The sequence below is a fragment of the Bos taurus genome, chromosome 3 (assembly GCF_002263795.3).
Source record: "Bos taurus isolate L1 Dominette 01449 registration number 42190680 breed Hereford chromosome 3, ARS-UCD2.0, whole genome shotgun sequence".
Lineage (NCBI taxonomy): Eukaryota > Metazoa > Chordata > Mammalia > Artiodactyla > Bovidae > Bos > Bos taurus.
This window is the reverse complement of record NC_037330.1, coordinates 13,499,905-13,520,463: the sequence shown is the minus strand read 5'-3', so window position 1 is coordinate 13,520,463 and position 20,559 is coordinate 13,499,905. Positions and strand designations below refer to the sequence as shown.

The 20,559-nt window shown below is 40.4% G+C and overlaps 1 protein-coding gene across 3 annotated transcripts in view; it reads right to left on the bottom strand.

Annotated features, from left to right (window-relative positions):
* The window catches only part of LOC101906408 (SLAM family member 5), a 28,302-nt gene extending 8,132 nt beyond the window's left edge, over positions 1–20,170 (bottom strand). For 2 of the 3 annotated variants that reach the window (XM_024989916.2, XM_024989917.2), the window contains exons 1-2: positions 20,053–20,170; positions 14,412–14,807 (exon numbers count right to left, since the gene is read on the bottom strand). In XM_024989916.2, the coding sequence (XP_024845684.1) occupies positions 14,412–14,807; positions 20,053–20,125 (469 nt within the window). In that variant the 5' untranslated portion in view covers positions 20,126–20,170. Of the gene's footprint in view, positions 1–14,411; positions 14,808–17,892; positions 17,973–20,052 lie in introns of all 3 variants that reach the window. The other variant, XM_024989918.2, reaches the window with a different exon arrangement.
* Positions 20,171–20,559: the final 389 nt, after the last annotated feature.

The following is a 20,559-nucleotide window of genomic DNA, read 5'->3' as shown; positions in this document are numbered from 1 at the left end:
CATGGCCAATACCAATAAGACACTGTTCATGTCCTTCGATGATTTGTTAATGTCTCTTGGTACTATTATTGAGTTCTCGAGCATGGTCACCTCTAGAAGTGGTGCCTTACTCAACACAATGCAATGGCTATAACCATTAAGGCTGGAGTGGAGAGATGCAGAAGGACCTTCATTCAGAATGGGCAAAGAAAGTGAGACCACCATAAAAATTTGTTGACAATAGCTTTAAGCAACATGACATGGCTTGGAGAATTTGGTAATTAGCATTGACAAAAGTATCCCTTTATTATGAGAGATACTTTTGACTGAGTAAGGGATGTGGTCAGTGTTCTTTTCTACACTCATAGTTACAGCCGCCAGCCACCAGAAGTCTTTGCAGGTGACAAAAAAGCATGGGGAAGATGTCATTTGTTCAGCCTCTCTATATACTTGACTGACAGCTTCAACATCAGAACTTTTGTAGCTATAGTGCAAGCTCTTGGAAGGGCGGGGCCATTTAATCTTCGCCTGCACAGTGTCTAGAACTCAGCAGTCATTTAGATATATGACCTAATATTCATTTAGGAAGAATGATTATTAAAAGCCCATAAACCACAATGGATACAAGAAATAACATAAACCTCTGGCCTTTAGGCTTTGGGAAAGCTTGTGCTGTGGGTCCAGGCTCTGCCACCTCCTGGCTGGGTGATTAAAGAAATCACTTAAGCATTCTAAACCTCAATTTCCTTACTTATAGAAAGAGAGAATTACAACATATATTTCTTGGAGATATTTTGAAGATGCGATTATGAGGTAAGAATTGAGAGTATGAACTGTGGAACAGACTTGCAAAGATTTTGAACTTTTGCCCTTTCTTAATTAGATACATGATCCTATAGAAATTGTCTAAACTCAGTGCATCTCAGTTTCCTCATCTGAAAAATGTGATAATAATAGTACTTATCTCATGGGGTTTTTGTGAGGACTAAGTTAATACGTATAAAGTGCTGAGAACAATGTCTGGCACACAGGAAGTTCTGTTTAAATGTTCAGTCATAGAATGCGTTTAAAGTTCATGGCACACTGAAAATGCTCAATTAATGGTTGCTATAGTGTATTTGGAGAAGGCAATGGCACCCCACTCTAGTACTCTTGCCTGGAAAACCCCATGGATGGAGGAGCCTGGTAGGCTGCAGTCCATGGGATCGCTGAGGGTGGGAAACGACTGAGAGACTTCACTTTCACTTTTCACTTTCATGCATTGGAGAAGGAAATGGCAACCCACTCCAGTGTTCTTGCCTGGAGAATCCCAGGGACAGGGGAGCCTGGTGGGCTGCCATCTGTGGGGTCGCACAGAGTCGGACCTGACTGAAGTGACTTAGCAGCAGCAGTATAGTGTATTTTACTGGTAATAGTCAACATAAGCTGAAAGGAGGGGGCATCTACTGTGAAATGTGAATGAATTGCAAATTGCTACAAGTTATGATTTTAATTTAGCGCTATTGTCTGTTTCCTGTTAATGACACTCTAAACTTCGCACATCAAAAAAAAAAAAGAATATCATCAAATTTCTCAGCAAAAACCTTATAGACCAAGAGAGAATGGAATGATGTATTCTAAAGTACTGAAAAAACCCCACTGGTAACCAAAATTTTTATACCTGGTAAGAATGTCTTTTAAAAAAGGAGAAGAGATAAAGACTCTCCAAGACAAGCAAAAATTGAGAGAGTTTTTCATCATTAAACCTGCCTTATAAGATATGCCAAAGGGAGCTCTTAATGTTGAAATTAAAAAATGCTAAAAATATACAAAATCATATGAAAGTATAAGTCTCATTGACAATATAGATAAATATAATATGCAATGTTGCAATAATATGTAATTGTGGTGCATAAGTCATTTTTTAACTTTGATATAACAGTTAAAGACAAAAGTATTCAGAATAACTATAATAGAAACATATATTAATGAGTACAAAATATAAAAAAATTTAAATTGTGACATAATAACATAAAATATGTGTGTGTGGGTAAAAGTAAAAGTGCAGAGTTTTTATATGTGATTGAAATTAAATTAGTTGTTCAAAATAGGGTGTTATAAATATGTTTTATCTAAGCTTCACGGTAACCACAAAAAAGTATACCTATAAAAGATACATGCAAGAAAAAGAAAGAAATCAAAACATATTAATATAGAAAAACCATCAAGTTGCAAGGGAAGACAGTAAGGGAGGAAGAATGGAACAAAAGAACTACAAAACAGATTAAACAAAATGACAATTACAAATAAAAAAAATGGGGCCTAATTAAACTTAAAAGCTTTTGCACAGCAAAGGAAACCATAAACAAGATGAAAAAAGGCCTCAGAATGGGAGAAAATATTTGCAAATGAAGCAATAAAAGACTAATCTTCAAAATATACAAGCAGCGCATGCAGCTGAAAAAAAAATCAGTCAAAAAATGACAGAACCTAAATAGATATTTCTCCAAAGAAAACATACACATGACCAACAAACACATGAAAAGATGCTGAACATTGCTCATTACTAGAGAAATACAAATTAAAACTATAATGAGGTATCACCTCACACAGGTCAGAAGGGCCATCACCAAAAATTCTACAGAAAATAAATTCTGGAGAGGGTGTGGAGAACTTGCACAGTTGGTGGGAATGTAAATTGACACAACTACTATGGAGAACAGTATGGGGATTCCCTAAAAACTAAAAATATAACTATCATATGACCCAGCAATTCCACTACTGGGCATACACCTGAGAAAACCATAATTCAAAAAGACACAAGTCTTTTAGATGTGGCTTTCTTCACTTGTAAAAATACATTTATGAAAAAATATATTTATGATTCATCCACCTGTTGCATGCATCAAGTAGGTTACTTGTATTGCCAACTAGAATTCCATTGTATAGATATAACATAGCTTTAAAAATTTTTGTTTGTTTTTGACAGTTGTCTTTTACATCTTGGTTGTTGCTAGTTTGGAGTGATTATGAATAAAGCTACCCTAAACATTAAAAAATAATTAAACTTTAAAAAAAGACACATGTACCCCAATGTTCATAGTAGCACTATTTCCAATAGCCAGGGCATGGAAGAAATCTAGCTGTCCATCAACAGATGAATGGATAAAGAAGTTGTGGTACATATATACAATAGAATACTACTCAGCCATAAAAGGAAATGAACCTAAGTTAGTTATAGTGAGGTGGATGAACCTAGAGCCTGTTATACAAAGTGAAGTAAGCCAGAAAGAGAAAAAGAAATATTATATAGTAACACACATATATGGAATCTAGAAATATGGTACTGATGAATTTATTTGCAGGGTGGGGATAGAGATAAAGAATGTAAGGAATAAACTTATAGACACAGTTGGGGAAGAAGAGGGTGGGATGAATTGAGAGAGTAGCATTGATATATATACCCTGCAATGTGTAAAATAGATAGGTAGTGAGAAGCAGCTGTAGAACACAGGGAACTCAGCTGTAGGTCAGTGATGACCTACTGCACTGGGATAGGGGGTGGGGTGGGAGGGAGGATCAAGATGGAGGGGATATATGTATACGTATAGCTGATTCATATTTTTTATGGCAGATACCAACACAACATTGTAAAGCAATTATACTCCAGTAAAAAAATATCCCCCAAAACAAAAAATGAAATTGTAAATTCTTATACTTAAAATATAGATTAAGCTCCCCAATAAAAGACATAGAGTGACTGAATGAATAAAACAAGACTTAACTTTATATATATATGATATACAATATCAATATATGATATCTACAAGAGACTCATTTTAGTTTTAAGGGCACACATAGGCTAAATGTGAGGGATGGGAAAAGATATTCCATGCAAATGGGAACCAAAAGAGAGTATGGGTGGCTACACTGATGGCAAACAAAATAGACATGAAATCAAAAGCTGTCATGAAGACGAAGGAAGTCCTTACATAATGATAGAGGGTCAATTCAATAGGAAGATATAACAATGATAAATATTTATGCATCCAACATCAGAACACCTATAATATATAGAGCATACAGTGACATAAGAAATAGATAGCAATAGAATGATTGTGGACTTGAATACCCTGCTTTCAAGAATGGGTAGAAAATTTAGACAGGAAGTCAAGAAGGAAACAGCAGACTTGAATGATACTATAGACCAAATGGAGCTAACAAACATATACTGTATGTATGTATGTATTTTGTATGAAAGTCACTCAGTTGCATCTGATGCTTTGCAACCCCATGGACTATACATTCCATGGAATTTTCCAGGCCAGAATTCTGAAGTGGGTAGCCTTTCCCTTCTCCATGGGATCTTCCCAACCCAGGGACTGAACCCAGGTGTCCCCCATTGCAGGGAGGTTCTTTACCAGCTGAGTCACAAGGGAAGCCCAAGAATACTGGAGTGGGTAGTCTATCCCTTCTCCAGGGGATCTTCCTGACTCAGGAATCAAACTGGGGTTTCCTGCACTGCAGGCAATTTTTAAAAATTTAATTATTATTATTATATTTTATACTTTACAATATTATATTGGATTTGCCATACATAAACATGCATCCATCACAGATGTACACGTGTTCCCATCCTGAACCCCCCTCCCACCTCCCTCCCCATACCATCCCTCTGCGTCATTCCAGTGCACAAGCCCCAAGCTTCCTATATCTGCAGGCAATACTTTACCAACTATAACGAACCAAACGGATGTACCAAACAGAATATTATACCCAAAGCAGTAGAATTCATATTCTTCTCAAGTGCATACAGTACATTCTCCAGGATACATCATATGTTAGGCCATGAAACAATACTTAAAATTTAAGAAATTATATCAAATATCTTTTCCATCACAATGGAATGAAATTAGGAAACAATAAATGAAGAAAAATAGGAAAATTTACAAACACATGGAAATTACTAGCACATTTTTGAATAACCATTGAGTCAAAGAAGAAATCTTAAGGGAAATAAGAAAATATCTTGAGTAAAAGAAAAGGAAAAAAATACCCAACCCAGGGATTGAACTTAGGTCTCCCACATTGCAGGCGGATTCTTTACCATCCAAGCCATAAGGGAAGCCCATAAAACCTATAGAAGGAAGCACAAGCAGCACTAAACCAACAAACACATGAAAAGACGTTCAGCATTGCTCATTATTAGAGAAATGCAAATCAAAGCTACAATGAGGTATCACCTCACACAGGTCAGAATCAGCTCAGTTCAGTTCAGTCTCTCAGTCATGTCCAACTCTTTGCAACCCCATGGACTGCAACACACCAGTCCTCCCCGTTCCTCATCTTTTCCCAAAGTTTGCCTAAATTCAAGTCTATTGTGTCAGTGATGCCATCCAGTCTTCTCATCCTCTGATGCCCTCTTCTCCTTCTGCCCTCAGTCTTTCCCAGGATCAGGGACTTTTCCAATTAATTGGCTGTTCACATCAGATGACCAAAATACTGGAGCTTCAGCTTCAGCATCAGTCATTCCAATGAGTATTCAGGGTTGATATCCTCTAGGATGGACTGGTTTGATCTCCTTGCTGTCCAAGCGACTTTCAGGAGTCTTCTCCAGCACCACAGTTTGAAGGCATCAATTATTTTGTGTTCTGCTTTCTTTACTGTCCAGCTTTCACAACCATACGTGACCACTGGGAAGACCATAGCCTTTACTATATGGACCTTTGTCGGCAAAGTAATGTCTCTGCTTTTCAACACACTCCAGGTTTGTCATAGCTTTCCTGCCAAGAAGCACTTGTCTTCTGATTTCATGGCTGCAATAACTATCCACAGTGATTTTGGAGCCCAGGAAGAGGAAATCTACCACTACTTCCACATTTTCCCTTTCTATTTGTCATGAAGTAATGGGGCCAGATGCCATGATCTTAATTTTTTTAATGTTTAGTTTAAAGTCAGCTCTTTCACTCTCCTCCTTCACCCTCATCAAGAGGCTCTTTAGTTCCTCTTCACTTTCTAGAGTGGTATCATCCACATAACTGAGGTTGTTGATATTTCTCTAACCTATTTTGATTCCAGTTGTATCTCATCCAGCCTAGCATTTCTCATGATGTGCTCAGTGTATAGGTTAAACAAACAGGGTGACAGCAGGCAGCCTTGTCATACTCCTTTCACAAAAGCTACCATCAGTTCAGTTCAGTTCAGTTCAGTTGCTGAGTAGTGTCTAACTCTTTGTGACCCCATGAATCACAGCATGGAGCTACTATATGACCCAGCAATTCCACTACTGGGCATATACTCGGAGAAAAAAATAGTTCAAAAAGGCATATGCCCCACTGTGCACTACAGCACAATTTACAATAGCCAGGACATGGAAGCAATCTAGATGTCTATAAGCAGATAAAATTGTTACCTATACAATGGAATATTACTCAGCCATGAAAAGGAACTAATTTAAGTCAGTTGTAGTGAAGTGGATGAACCTAGAACCTGTTATGCAGAGTGAAGTAAGTCATAAGGAGAAAAACAAATATCACGTATTAGCACATATATATGGAATCTAGAAAAATGGCACTGATGAACCTAATTTCAGGGCAGGATAGAGATTTGGAAGTACAGAACAAACTTGTGGACACAGTCAGGAAAGAGGAGGGTGGGATGAATTAAGAGAGTAACTTTGCAATATATGCATTATTATGTGTGAAATAGCTAGTGGGAAGTTAACACAGCCAGCTCAGCCCAGTATTCTGTGATGACCTAGAGGGGTGGGCTAGCTGGAGTGGGAGGGAGGATTAAGAAGGAGGGAACATATTTTTACTTATGGCTGATTCACGTTGTTGTAAGGTAGAAACCAACACAATATTGTAAAGCAATTATCCTCCAATTAAAAAATAAATTAAAAAAGCAGTATTAAGAAAGAATGTTATAGTGATAAACATATTAAAGAATAAAGTTCTCAAGCTACTTAAGTTTACATCTCAAGGAACTAAAATAAAAAAAAAAACCTAAGCCAGAAGTTGGCAGAAGTAAGGAAGTCATAAGCATTACAGCAGAAATGAATGAAATAGATACTAGAAAGACAATAAAAAACTCAGTGAACCTAAGAGTGTGTTGGAAAGATAAGTAAAATTGACTTAGCAAGACAAGAAAAAAACAAGGAAGAATCAATTAATATCAGAAAATGAGATTACTGGTGCACAGAAATAAAGAGATCATAAGAAACCATTATGAACAATTATATACCATCAAACTACAAAATCCTGAAAAAAAAAAAGGATAAATTCTTGGAAACATACAGCCTATACAGTTTGAATCAATAGAAAATACACAACTAGAACAGATCAATAATAATAAATAAGGAGTTTTAATTAGCAGCCAAAAACTTCCCAACAAAGAAAATTTCATGACTGAATGGAGTCACAGGTGAATTTTATAAAATCACATACCAAAGAATTAATCTAATCCCTCTTAAACACTTTCAAAAAAAACAGTAGTATAGGGAACAAACACATTTAAAGATGTTGGCATATCCTAAGCCAAACTAACATACCACACAAAAAATTATAGGCCAATGACCCTGATGAACATAAATGCAAAATCTCCACCAAAGTACTAGTAAATGGAATTCAACAAAATATTAAAAGGATCAAACACCATGGCCAACTGGGATTTAATCTAAAGATGCAACGATGTTTCAGAATATGCAAATCAAAGGATGGGGAACACGTGTACACCCGTGGCGGATGCATGTTGATGTATGGCAAAACCAATATAATATTGTAAAGTAAAAAAAAATAATAAAAAAAGAAAAAAAAATAATGTGATATACCACATTAAAACAATGAAGGATAAAAATCACACAATAATTCAACAGATGTGGAAAAAGCATATGACAAAAAACAATATTCTTTCATGATTTAAAACTCTCAAATTAAGAATAGAAGGAAGCTATTTTAACACAATAAAGGCCATATATGAAAGCCTACAACTAACATCAAACTAAATGGTGAATGATTTAAAGCTTTTCCTCTAACATTAGGAACAAGGCGAGTGTGTCTGCTTGCTGTTTCTATTCAACTTAGGACTGGAAGTTCTAGCAACAGCAAGCAGGCAAGCAAAAGAAATAAAAGGCACCCAAATTGGAAAGGAAGAAGTAAAATTATTTTTATTGCAAATGACATGATCTTGTATGTAGAGAAATCTAAAGATTCCACAGAAAAATTATTTTAGAACTAATTAGTGATTTCAACAAAATTGTAGGACACAAAATCAACATATAAAAATCTTTTGCACATCTATATACTAACAATGAACTATCTGAAAATGAAATCAAGAAAACAATCCCACTTACATTACAATCAAAATGAATAAAATATTTAGGAATACTCTTAACTAAGGATTGAAAGATCTGTGCACCAAAAACTATAAATATTGATGATAGACATATACACACAAATATACAGAAAGACATTACACGTTCATGAATTTGAGGAACTAATATTGTTGAAATGTTCACAGTAGCAAAGCAATCTATAGATTCTGTCCAAACTGTGTAAATATAATTAGGGAGTTTTTACAAAAAGAGAAAAAAATCTTGAAATTCATCAGTTGAGTTCAGTTCAGTCACTCAGTTGTGTCTGACTCTTTGTGACCCCATGAACCGCAGCAAGCCAGGCCTCCCTGTCCATCACCAACTCCGGGAGTCCACCCAAACTCATGTCCATCGAGTCAGTGATGCCGTCCAGCCATCTCATCCTCTGTCATCATTTTCTCCTCCTGGCCCCAATCCCTCCCAGCATCAGAGTCTTTTCCAATAAGTCAACTCTTTGCATGAGGTGGCCAAAGTATTGGAGTTTCAGCTTTAGCATCAGTCCTTCCAAAGAACACCCAGGACTGATCTCCTTTAGAATGGACTGGTTGTATGGAACCACAAAAGATCCCAAATAGTAGAAGCAGCTTAGAGCAAGAAGTACTAAACTGGAGGCATCACATTTCCTTATTTCAAAGTATACAGTGCTACTTAAAACAGACATAAAAACAGACATATAAACTAATGGAACAGAATAAAAATCCCAGAAATAAGCCCATGCATATCTGATCAACTGATCTTTGACAAGGAAACCAGGAATACACAATGGGGAAAGGGAAGTCTTCTCAAAAAATGGTGCTTTGGAAACCGGATATCCACATGCAAAAGAATGAAATTGGACCCTTACACCATATAAAAAATAAACTAAAAATGGATTAACAACTTAAAAGTAATACCAGAGATTGTAAAACTCTAAGAAGAAAGCAAAGGGAAAAATCTTCCTGACACTGGCCTCGACAACAATTGTTTGAATATGACAACAAAAGCATAGACAATAAAGCAAAAATAGACAAATGGGATTATGATAAACTGAAAAGTTTTTCCACAGCACAGGAAACATTCAACAGAGTGAAAAGGAAACCTACAGAAATGGGAGAAAATAGCTGCAAACTATATATCTGATAAATGGTTAGTATTCAAATTTTATAAGGGACCCATACAACTCAATAGGAAAAAACCTAAATAATCCAGTTAAAAATGGGGAAATGAACTGAATAGACATTTGTCAATGGAAGATATAAAAATGGCCAACAGGTATATGAAAAATCACTCAACATTATTAATCACCAGGGAAGTGAAAATCAAAACCACAGTGTGTGCAAGAATACTGGAGCAGGGTGTTATTTCCTCCTCCAGGGGATATTCCTGACCCAGGGATCAAATCTGCATCTCCTGTGTTTCCTGCACTGCAGGCAGATTATTTACTGCTGAGCCACACGGGAAGTCCAAAACCACAGTGAGTATACTCTTATGCCAGTTGTAATGGCTACTACCAAAAAGAAAAAAAAAGATATGTTGCTGATGGGCTGGAGAAAAAGAGATATTCATACACTGTTGGTGGGATTGTAAACTGGTGCAGCCATTCTGGAAAATAGTATAGAGTTTCTCAAAAATTAAAAATATAACTACTCGCTGTTGTTCTGTTGCTCAGTTGTGTGTCCAGCTCTTTGCAACCCCATGGACTGCAGCATGCCAGGCTTCCCTGTCTTTCACCAACTCCCGGACCTTGCTCAAACTCATGCCTATTGAGTTGGTGATGCCATCCAACCATCTCATCCTCAGTTCAGTTCAGTCACTCTGAACTGTCATGTTCAGAGTGTCCAACTGTTTGCGATCCCATGGATCAAAGAATGCCAGGCTTCCCTGTCCATCAACTCCCAGAGCTTGCTCAAACTCACGTCCATCGAGTCGTTGATGCCACCCAACCGTCTCATCCTCTGTCGTCCCCTTCTCCTCCCTCCTTCAATCTTTCCCAGCATCAGGGTCTTTTCCATTGAGCCAGTTCTTCTCATCAGGTGGCCAGAGTATTGGAGTTTTAGCTTCAGCATCAGTCCTTCCAATGAATATTTAGGACTGATTTCCTTTAGGATTGACTGTTGGATCTCTTTACAGTCCAAGGGACTCTGAAGAGTCTTCTCCAACCCCACAGTTCAAAAGCATCAATTCTTCGATGCTCAGCCTTCTTTAGGGTCCTACTCTCACATCCATACCTGATGACTACTGGAAAAACCATAACTTTGTCTATGACTTACAACTACTCTATGATTCAGCAATTATGCTTTGGGTATATATCTAAAGGGACAGAAATCAGGATTTCAAAAATATATCTGCACTTCCATGTTCACTGCAAATTTTTTACAATATACAAGACATGGAAGCAACCTAAATGTCCATTACCAGATGAGTTGATAAACATGTGGTATATACATACAAAGGAATATTGTTGTTGGTCAATCACTAAGTCATGTCCAACTCTTTGCAACCCCCTGGATTGCAGCATGCCAGAATTTCCTGTCCTTCACTGTCTTCTGGAGTTTGCTCAAACTCATGTCCATTGACTTGGTGATGCCATCCAACAATCTCATCCTCTGTCTCTCCCCTCTCCTCTTGCCCTCAATCTTTCCCAGCATCAGGATCATTTCCAAAGAGCTGGCTCTTTGTATCAGGTGGCCAAAGTATTGAAGCTTCAGCTTCAGCATCGGTCCTTCCAATGACTATTCAGGATTGATTTCCTTTAGGATTGACTGGTTTGATCTCCTCGCTGTCCAAGAGACTTTCAAGACTTTTCTCTACCACTATTTGAAAGCATCAATTCTTCGATGTTCAGCATTCTTTATGTTCCAACTGTTCTCACATCTGTACATGACTACTATAAAAACCATAGCTTTGACAAGATGGACGTTTGTTGGCAAAGTGATGTCTCTGCTTTTTAATACACTGTCTAGGTTTGTCATAGCTTCTCTTCCAAGGAGCAAGTGTCTTTTAATTTCATGGCTGCAGTCACTGTGTGCGGTGATTTTGGAAACCAAACAAATAAAGCCTGTCACTGTTTCTATTTTTTCCCTGTCCATTTGTGATGAAGTGATGGAACCAGATGCCATGATCTTAGTTTTTAGAATATTGAGTTTTAAGCCAGCTTTTCCACTCTCCTTTCACTTCACTTTCATCTAGAGGAATATTATTCAAACTTAAAGAAGAAGGAAATTTGGTCTTTTGTGACAAACATAGATGAAACAGTAGGACATTACACTAAGTAAAGTAAGCCAGAGAGAGAAGAACAAATAAATACTACATGAAACCACTTATATGATGAGTCTTATATTTTAAATCTTATAGAAGCAGAGAGTGGAAGGGTTCTTGCACAGATCTGGGATGAGGGTGAAATGAGTAGGTATTAGTCAAAAGGTACAAAGGTTCAATTATAAAAGATGAATAAATCCTAGAGATCTACTGTATGGCATAGTGCCTAAAGTTAGCAATACTAAAAAATAATTATAATGGCTATAATTAATAACACTGTAGACTACACTTAAATTTTGTGCTGTTACATAAGCAACAACAACAATCAAATGAAGAAGGCAGAAGGAAACTTTTGGAGGGGATGAATCTGATTTTTTGGCATAAGTTATGGTGACAGTTTCACTAGTATATGTGCTTGCTCAGTCACTTCAGTCATGTCTGACTCTTCATAACCCTACGGACCATAGTCTGCCAGGCTCCTCTGTCCATGGGATTCTCCAGGTAAGAATATTGAAGTGGAGAATATCCCACGCCCTTCTCCAGGGGATCTTCCCAACCCAGGGATTGAAACTATGTGTTCTGAGGCTCCTGCATTGCAGGCGTATTTTTTTTTTACTGCTGAGCCTCTGGGGAAGTCCATACACACACACACACACACACACATATGAAAATTACCTATGGACTTTATTTTTTTGGGCTCCAAAATCACTGCAGATGGTGACTGCAGCCATGAAATTAAAAGACGCTTACTCCTAGGAAGGAAAGTTATGACCAACTATATAGCAATATTCAAAAGCAGAGATATTGCTTTGCCAACAAAGGTCCGTCTAGTTGAGGCTATGGTTTTTCCAGTGGTCATGTATGGATGTGAGAGTTGGACTGTAAAGAAAGCTGAGTGCTGAAGAATTGATGGTTTTGAACTGTGGTGCTGGAGAAGACTCTTGAGAGTCCCTTGGACTGCAAGGAGATCCAACCAGTCCATACTAAAGGAGATCAGTCCTGGGTGTTCATTGGAAGGACTGATGTTGAAGCTGAAACTCCAATACTTTGGCCACCTCATGGGAAGAGTTGACTCATTAGAAAAGACCCTGATGCTGGGAGGGATTGGGGGCAGGAGGAGAAGGTGATGACAGAGGATGAGATGGCTGGATGGCATCACTGACTCAATGGACGTGAGTTTGAGTGAACTCCGGGAGTTGGTGATGGACAGGGAGGCCTGGCGTGCTGTGATTCATGGGTTCGCAGAGTTGGATGTGACTGAGCGACTAAACTGAACTGAAGTGAACTGAATATAAACTTTATTATAATTTATGAGCCCATCTGGTATATCTGATAATGGCTTAAAATTGTTGAGGGAACATCTTCTTGGGACATTCCCCTAAAATAATTAACAGATTCAATCTCTCTTAGAACTGGAAGGAATTTTAAGCAATCGCCTGGTTCATTGACTGCCTTAATAAAGAATTACTGTCATGTTTTCTTTTATTTTTTTGAAAAGCAGTATTTTATTTTTTTCTTTTTTTTAAAATATAAATTTATTTATTTTAATTGGAGGCTAATTACTTTACAATATTGTATTGGTTTTGCCATACATCAACATGAATCCACCACGGGTGTACACGTGTTCCCCATCCTGAACCCCCCTCCCACCTCCCTCCCCATACCATCCCTCTGGGTCATCCCAGTGCACCAGCCCCAAGCATCCTGTATCATGCATCGAACCTAGTACTATCACTTTTTAGATCAAGTTACATAATGTTAAATGACTCACCCAAGGCTACCTAACTATTATTTCTTTTCTCAACTATTTCTTTTTTCTAGCCAAACAGATCTCAATACCTATTTCATCTGCAACTATAAAATATTCAAGTGCAAAATAATTCACTGAGAAATCCTATTACAAAGTTGGATACATTAAATATGCACAGCTCTTTGTATGTCAATCAAACCTCAATAAAGTGCTTTCTTAAAAAAAAAAATTAACTTCATACCTAGTTTGAATTGTTGACCCTGTTACCATTGTTTATTGGCCTAAACATTTGGTATCTTAATTTTCCTTTCTCAAGTGGCCTCTTGCTTAGTATCTGTGTATTTTGGCAACTGCAAATATTCAAGGACTTCTTAATTTTTTTAATAAAAAATTTGCTTGTTGCTATCAAGCTGTTGTTGTTGCTGTTATTGTTAACTACAATACTGAATCTAATTGATTTGTCACAGATCACAGTAAAAGGCATACTGTAAAAAAATTAGATACTTCTCATCAAAAATGAAGTGAAAAAGACAGGCAGAAGAACAGATCAGATGGATGCAATGTGAGATGAATTTGATGATTTGAAAATGAATGAAGGGGGGACACCAGCCAAGGAAATCAGGTATCCACTTGAAGTTGAGAAAGGCAAGAAATGGATTCTCCCCTGAGTCACCAGGTAGGAATACAGGCCTGCCAACACCTTGATTTTGCCCCATGAGACCCAAGGCTGACTTATGACCTACAAAATGGCAAGATAATCAATTTGAGAGGTTTTAATGCCATAAGTTTTTTCTGGTAGTTTGTTACAGTAGTAATAGAAAACAAACAGAGAAATTAAGCAACTCAGTTTTGGAAAGAACAATTAATCTTACAGTATAAATTCCCATTTTCCTCCCTCAAAATACTGAAGGGATCTTCTGCCTTTGGTGAATCTCAAGTCTGCTCTCCTTTTGTGGCTATCATGCGCACCTTATTGTTGGGTGAGAAGACAGAGTCTGAAGGTTGGGGTCTAAATAAAATCTTACAAAATGGGGTCTATGTGACCCTCCTAGGACAAAAGCAGGAGGGAAGCCATGGTGAGGAGGGGTCACTTACCATAGACAGTGAGGAGGAAAACCTGGGTAAGTTCGACTCCTCCAGGGAAGCTGACTCGAGCCCGGTACTGTCCACTGTCCTCACAGGTCAGATTCTCAATCTTCAGGGACAAGATGTTGAGCACATGGACCTTCTGCTGGTACTTGTCCTGGAGGCTGACCCAGGTTGGAGTGTCTGCCCCACGATGGACTCGCAGCAGGACACTGTAGTTTGAGTCAGGGCCAAAGGCCCATGAGACCTCCTCTGGTTCAGCTTCTTGCTTCTTGATCACGTGAAACAACACAGAACCTCCTCGGATCCCCTGCCGGGGAACACGGGCTGCAGGATCCTGAACTCCAGAACCATGTGCACCAGGACTCTTGGCCCCAGTGCTGCAGATGCCTAAAGGATTGGAAACTGGACATACGTTTTTTTCATCAATAATAAAGGAAAGAACCCACACAAACCTCTTTTTAAAGAAATCCACCCAGGATAATTCCTTGATTCTAGTAAGACAACCAAGTACAATTAATTGAAACAACTTTTGGAATCAAGTCCTCTTTCTAATGAAGTTTAACATTGAATAGGTTACATATATTTGCTAACCTGACATTTCCTTACCGACCTCATAAGGTCAGTATAAGTTAAGTGACATCACAAGTGAAAAGCACGAGCACATTTTCAGGCACAAATTAGGTGCAAAACTGTAGAAGGTGCTTCTAAACTGTCTCCTTACATCCCTGCCTCCTTATGTTCGCACATTTGTTTAACCCCTTTCCCTGCAGTGTGGACTGCACCTAGTGACTTGCTCTCAGGAATGGACCGCAGCAGACACGATGGATGCCGCTCGGTGATTTCAGAGTACATGAGACTGCGACTTTCCTCTTGCTTATACTCACACACACTCTTTCTCTCTCACTCTCTCCCTTGCTTGCTCTGAGGAATCCAGCTGCCATATTGTCAGTTGCCCTACTGGGGTGACCCATGTAACAAGGAACTGAGGTAGCCTCCGGTCAACATCCAGGGAGGAGCTGAGGCCCTCAGTCCAACAGCCACAGGAGCTGCCTGCTAGCAGATCTTTCCCAGATGACCCGGAGCATCAGGGTCTAGCCTAGCCTCAGTCAAGACCTTGATTTCAGTCTGAGAGACCCTGAGCCAGAGGACTCAGCTGACCCACCCCTGGGCCCTGACCTAGAGAAAATGTGACACTCTACCTGACGGTGTTTAAGGCATTAACTTTTGGGGTGACAGGTTACACAACAGTAAATACCTAATACAAATATGAATGCTGTTCTCCTTCTTGCTTCTAGGCAGTGTGGTAGTCAGGAGAGGCTAGGCTGTGCTGTGTAATAAGCAGTTAATACCTCAAGGTCTTAGAACAAGAGGAGTTTATGTCCCCCATCACAGGTCCCCACAAGAGAGCAAGGGAGGGTTCCCGTCACAAAGAGTGGAGGCTCCACCACCTCCATGGAGCCCACAGAGTCCTCACAGGGTCCCAGCCCCACAGCAGGGAGGGGAAACGGGAGAATCACATTTCTGTCCAGAAGTAGGATGCTGTCTGCTCTTGCTTTCTGGCCAGCACAGGTCACAAGGGCCTGGCTAACTGCCAGGGACTAGAATATGAGAGTGAGCAAGTGATCATTTAGTGAGCTCTGCTGGCCCTGCCACCGAGTCAGCACTTCCCTAGCCAGTGCCCAAGAGGTTGCAGTGGGCCTTCCCGGATCACTTTCCTGCGGAGCTGAGACCAGTGGGCACATTCCCCTTAGGGCCACCCCATCCTGAGCCCACCTTCCTTCTTCAGATACAGGCCCCAGGGACCGGATACCCTCTGCCCTTTTTGGGGACAGGGTAGGACAGAACAGGACCAGAGAAAGTAATGCAGAACAGCCTTATCCTGAAGGGAACATTAATTTGCTTTTTCCAGGAGGTCAGGATCCGCCTGGGTTGGCCTCTGCCTGTCAGGAAAAAATGTTCTCTCTCCAAATGAGTAAGTTCTCCTCATATCAAGCCTGCCTCCTCTATTGTACTTATACCCATTCCTGGCTCTCATTAGAAGCAGAGAATGACTCAGGCCAGTATTCATATATATGTGTATTTTGGATATTTCTTTGTATTTATTTAATCACTTATTCACTGAATCTCCCTGGGGTCAGGCCTCCATCCCAGTCCCTTCAGCTTCCCTCACAGGCCTGGAGTCTTACATTAGGCTTAATACTGCTTTACTATACTTTCAGAGCATGGTGTGCAAACAAAGTTTCCATAGACTCTGAAGGGTGATGTCTTTCAGGAGGTGGTCTAAACACCCTTCTCAGGAGCAGAGGCAGAGAAAACAGAGGGCCAGACTGGATTCCAAAGGGAATGCTTGAAGAAGAGCATCCCTCATTCTACACAGGGCCTAGAAGTGACCACAGTGATGGTCCGGGGTCTCCTCTTTGAAGGAACCCTAGACAGGTTCACTGCTGTCAGTCCCTGGCGTGACACAGGGCTAGGACAACATGGGATGAAGAGACAGAGCAGAGGCCTTGATGTACACACAGGAGAGTCCTCTCAGGGGACAGAAGCTGGGAAGGGCTTCAGGGGGGAATCTGCCCAGGCCCCTCCTGTCACAGAGGAGGAGGCCCCCCAGCGGGTGAACCTCTCCTGGGTCACACAGGGCAGAGCCACACCTGGCACTGGGGCTTCCCTCTCCAGCCCAGGGCTTCTCCCGTGCAGGAGCTCCCACCAGCCCCCCACCCTGTCCCTGCCCTCCCCAGGGGCTCCCCTCCCAGCACTGCTGTCTCATCACCAGGATCTGAGCAGCTTCTGGAGGCTAATCCTCCAACTTTCTCTCCTGGGAAAAGGGAAGCAAGTAATTACAGAGCTTTAGCAGAGCAGGGCCCACTCCAGTACTCTTGCCTGGAAACTCCCATAGACGGAGGAGCCTGGTAGGCTGCAGTCCATGGAGTCGCTAAGGGTCAGTCGTGTCTGAGTGACTTCACTTTCACTTTTCACTTTCATGCATTGGAGAAGCAAATGGCAATCCACTCCAGTGTTCTTGTCTAGAGAATATCATGGACAAGGGAGCCTGGCGGGCTACGGTCCATGGGGTTGCAGAGTCAGACATAGAGCAGACCAGGGACTTCTGGCCAGCAGGGAGTTAAACAGCAGATCCACCAGACCCTACACTTGCTGGAAATGAGAGAACCAGGGAGAGAGGAGGCTCATCTCTCAGGCTGCAGGGAGGATGGACTCAAGCTGGTGGTGAGCACCAGCTGTGAAGAAGATGAAAGAAGACATAGAAAAAGAAGGCAGACAGTAAGAGCATTGTGAACTACAAAAGGGCTAATCCTGAAGAAGAAAATTAAGCCAGAAAGGCTGTGGTTATAAAGAAGAGAGTAAAGTTTATTTAAATGATATAAAATTAAAAAATCAACATAAAATTTTGTTCCCGTTTCTGACCCTTCTTTCGTCATCACACCAGGAAATCAATCGCCGTTTTCTCTCAACTCGTAATCAAACCCACCTGTGCCTTTGCACATCTCCTCCGTCTCCATGACTCTCTCTAGATGCCAGTGATGGTAGGGACCCTTTCTTCTTTGTGTTCTGCCAGTAGACACAGGGACACACTGAGGGCATGAAGGAGACTATTGCTATGGTGAGTGCATCTCCCCAACCTCTCCAGTAGCTTCTGTGTCTCTGGGAAATTACAGCGCGAACTGAACTCACCTTCAAGCTTCCTTTCCCACTACTTCCAAACTCATGTCCAGAAAAGGGTTAAAGATGTTAAGAATGATAAAGAAAAAGATACTTCACCCACAGCATCACCCCTCACCACCCACCCCTCCAAATGTATAGAGCAGTTTAACATTCCTTCCAATGATGCCTCTTCCAGTTCACCCAGGGTGCCCAACCTCCACTGGGAAGTGTCCATCTCACTCAGTACCATGGAGGTTGGGGCTAAGGGGGCAACAAGTTCCACTCCTTCCCAGATCCCGGGGGACCCCGAGGAAGTCATGTTCCTTCTCTGTGTGCAGATTGTCTCATCTCTAACATAAGAAATTCAAACCATTTCTCTCTCTTTTTTTCTCCCTTTATCTCACTTTGTGTCCATCTCTTTATTTTTTATTTGTGAATTTCTAGTCCCAGACTTTGGATAAGACTATAATTTTGAACATATTTTTGCAGTTAAATAACACTGGAAAAGCGAAGACAGTCTATATTTTACTGTAGACAGAAGCAATCTAGTTAAATGGGATATAGTCCTTATTTCAATGCCCTTCAGTAATATAAGTTGGCCCGGTTTTACAAATGCTCTCTAATTTGTTTAATTTTATCCAGAACTGAACTGAACTGATCCAGAAATCACAATCCACAATATTTTCTTCTTTTCTTCATTAGTTTGTATTTAATTTTTATATATACAATTGTCTAATCTTTCATAAATTTATAGATGTATCTACATTATTCCTGTGAATTTTCTAAATTAATTTATTTTTAATTGAAGGATAATTGCTTGGTACACATCCTTCTTTAGGACATTCTCTTTTTCTTTCAGTTCCTCATTTTTGCTCAACTCCTTATTCTCTCCACTTTTTCTTCTCCCACCTCCAAACTTTCCCCCCATTTTAATCCCCTGTTAGTCATCTATTAAATTTTCTTCTGCATTTTCTCCTACTTTTATAAGTACGTGGGTGTATAGATGATTTTAAATATCGAAGATTACTGTTTCATTTACAAGTTTAAGATTTTATTATATATAGTTTTCTGCATCTTACTGATGGAAATCCATGCATCTGACACTATCAAAAATTAGAAATACCTCCCAGCCAATTGGTAGACTGTTTTTTTTTTTTTTTAAGGCTTCATAATACTCTACTGTACAGAAACTTCCCATCTTGTTCAATCATTTCCAAATTGATGTAAAGATTCATTGTTTCTAGAATTTTGCCCTAAAACAGTGCTTTGCATTATAGAGGGCATCCTCCCAGAGAACTTGTTTTACTGGGAGGTAATTTTTCAACTTTTCAAAATGAAAACTAACACTGAGGTGGAATGCAAAATTTATAAACTCTTGTGAGATAAACTGGAGACTGCAAGGACCCTCTCCTTTTGAAGATCTTCTAGGATCTGCACCCCAAACCCTGGTGGAGAGTGTGTGTTCACTATCCCTTTCTAGTAGAGAAGCCCAAGGAGCCTGACCATAGTTGTTTTCTCTGGCTCAGACCTGGGGCTCTAGTCGGCCTCTTCCTCCCTGATGTCTTGTATAAGCTTCCAGGGCCTCTCTGAGTCTAGACCAGGAGAACCTCAATCCCTTGCCCTCTGCCCCAAGGAGCCATGTTCTTTGATTCACTCCCTCTCCCCAGGACCCTGGGCAGGCTCTCTTGGCTTCCCTGTTACCGTAGCAGAAGCAACCTTACCTCCTTAGAAATGGTTCTCTTAATGCAGACAAGGCTGCCTAAGCTCAGGGGTCCCAGACTTGCAACAACCAAAAAGGCCATATTATTCTTTCCTTGCACTCTGAGGCTCTAAACCAAGTACACTGCATTTGAAAACTTATAACAGAGTTGTTGTCCCTTTTTGTTCAACAGAGACGTCAAAACCTAAAGAGCACTCCAAGTGGTAGGGTCCTGCCTTGCTGGCTTTATCTGACATCCCTCCCTCCCCAGGAGCCCAGGCCACTCACTGAGAAGGAGACTGATGAATCCCAGGAGCCAGGAGGTCCAGCAGAGGTGGGGGTCTTCTGAGCAGGGCCTCATTGCAGGTTGCCTGCCAGCCCGTTCAGCTGCAGAGGAAATATTGATGAAAGTAGCTGCAAGAGAAGAGAAAAGCTTGGGCCCCAGCTTCCCACCCTCAGGGTGGAGCTAGCAAATTTGTTTCTAGTGGACCCTGGCCAGCAGGTTAGTTCTCTGTCAGTCTATGTCTCCTGCATTGGCAGGCGGGTTCTTTACCACTAGCGCCACCTGGGAAGCCCGAGCTCTGTCAGTCTAGAGAAAGGCCTTTTATCTTATCCCCAGCACATACAGTACACACTCAATAAGTAATTCTAAAATGAAGGTATAAATAATCTCACTCTGTGATGTGCCTGGCATACTGTTGGACAGACCCCACTCAGTGAAGCTAGCTTGGAGTTCTCACATACTCTTCCGTGATTCCCTGGGGTAGCAGCTCTGTCCCAGGCAGCCCAGCTCAC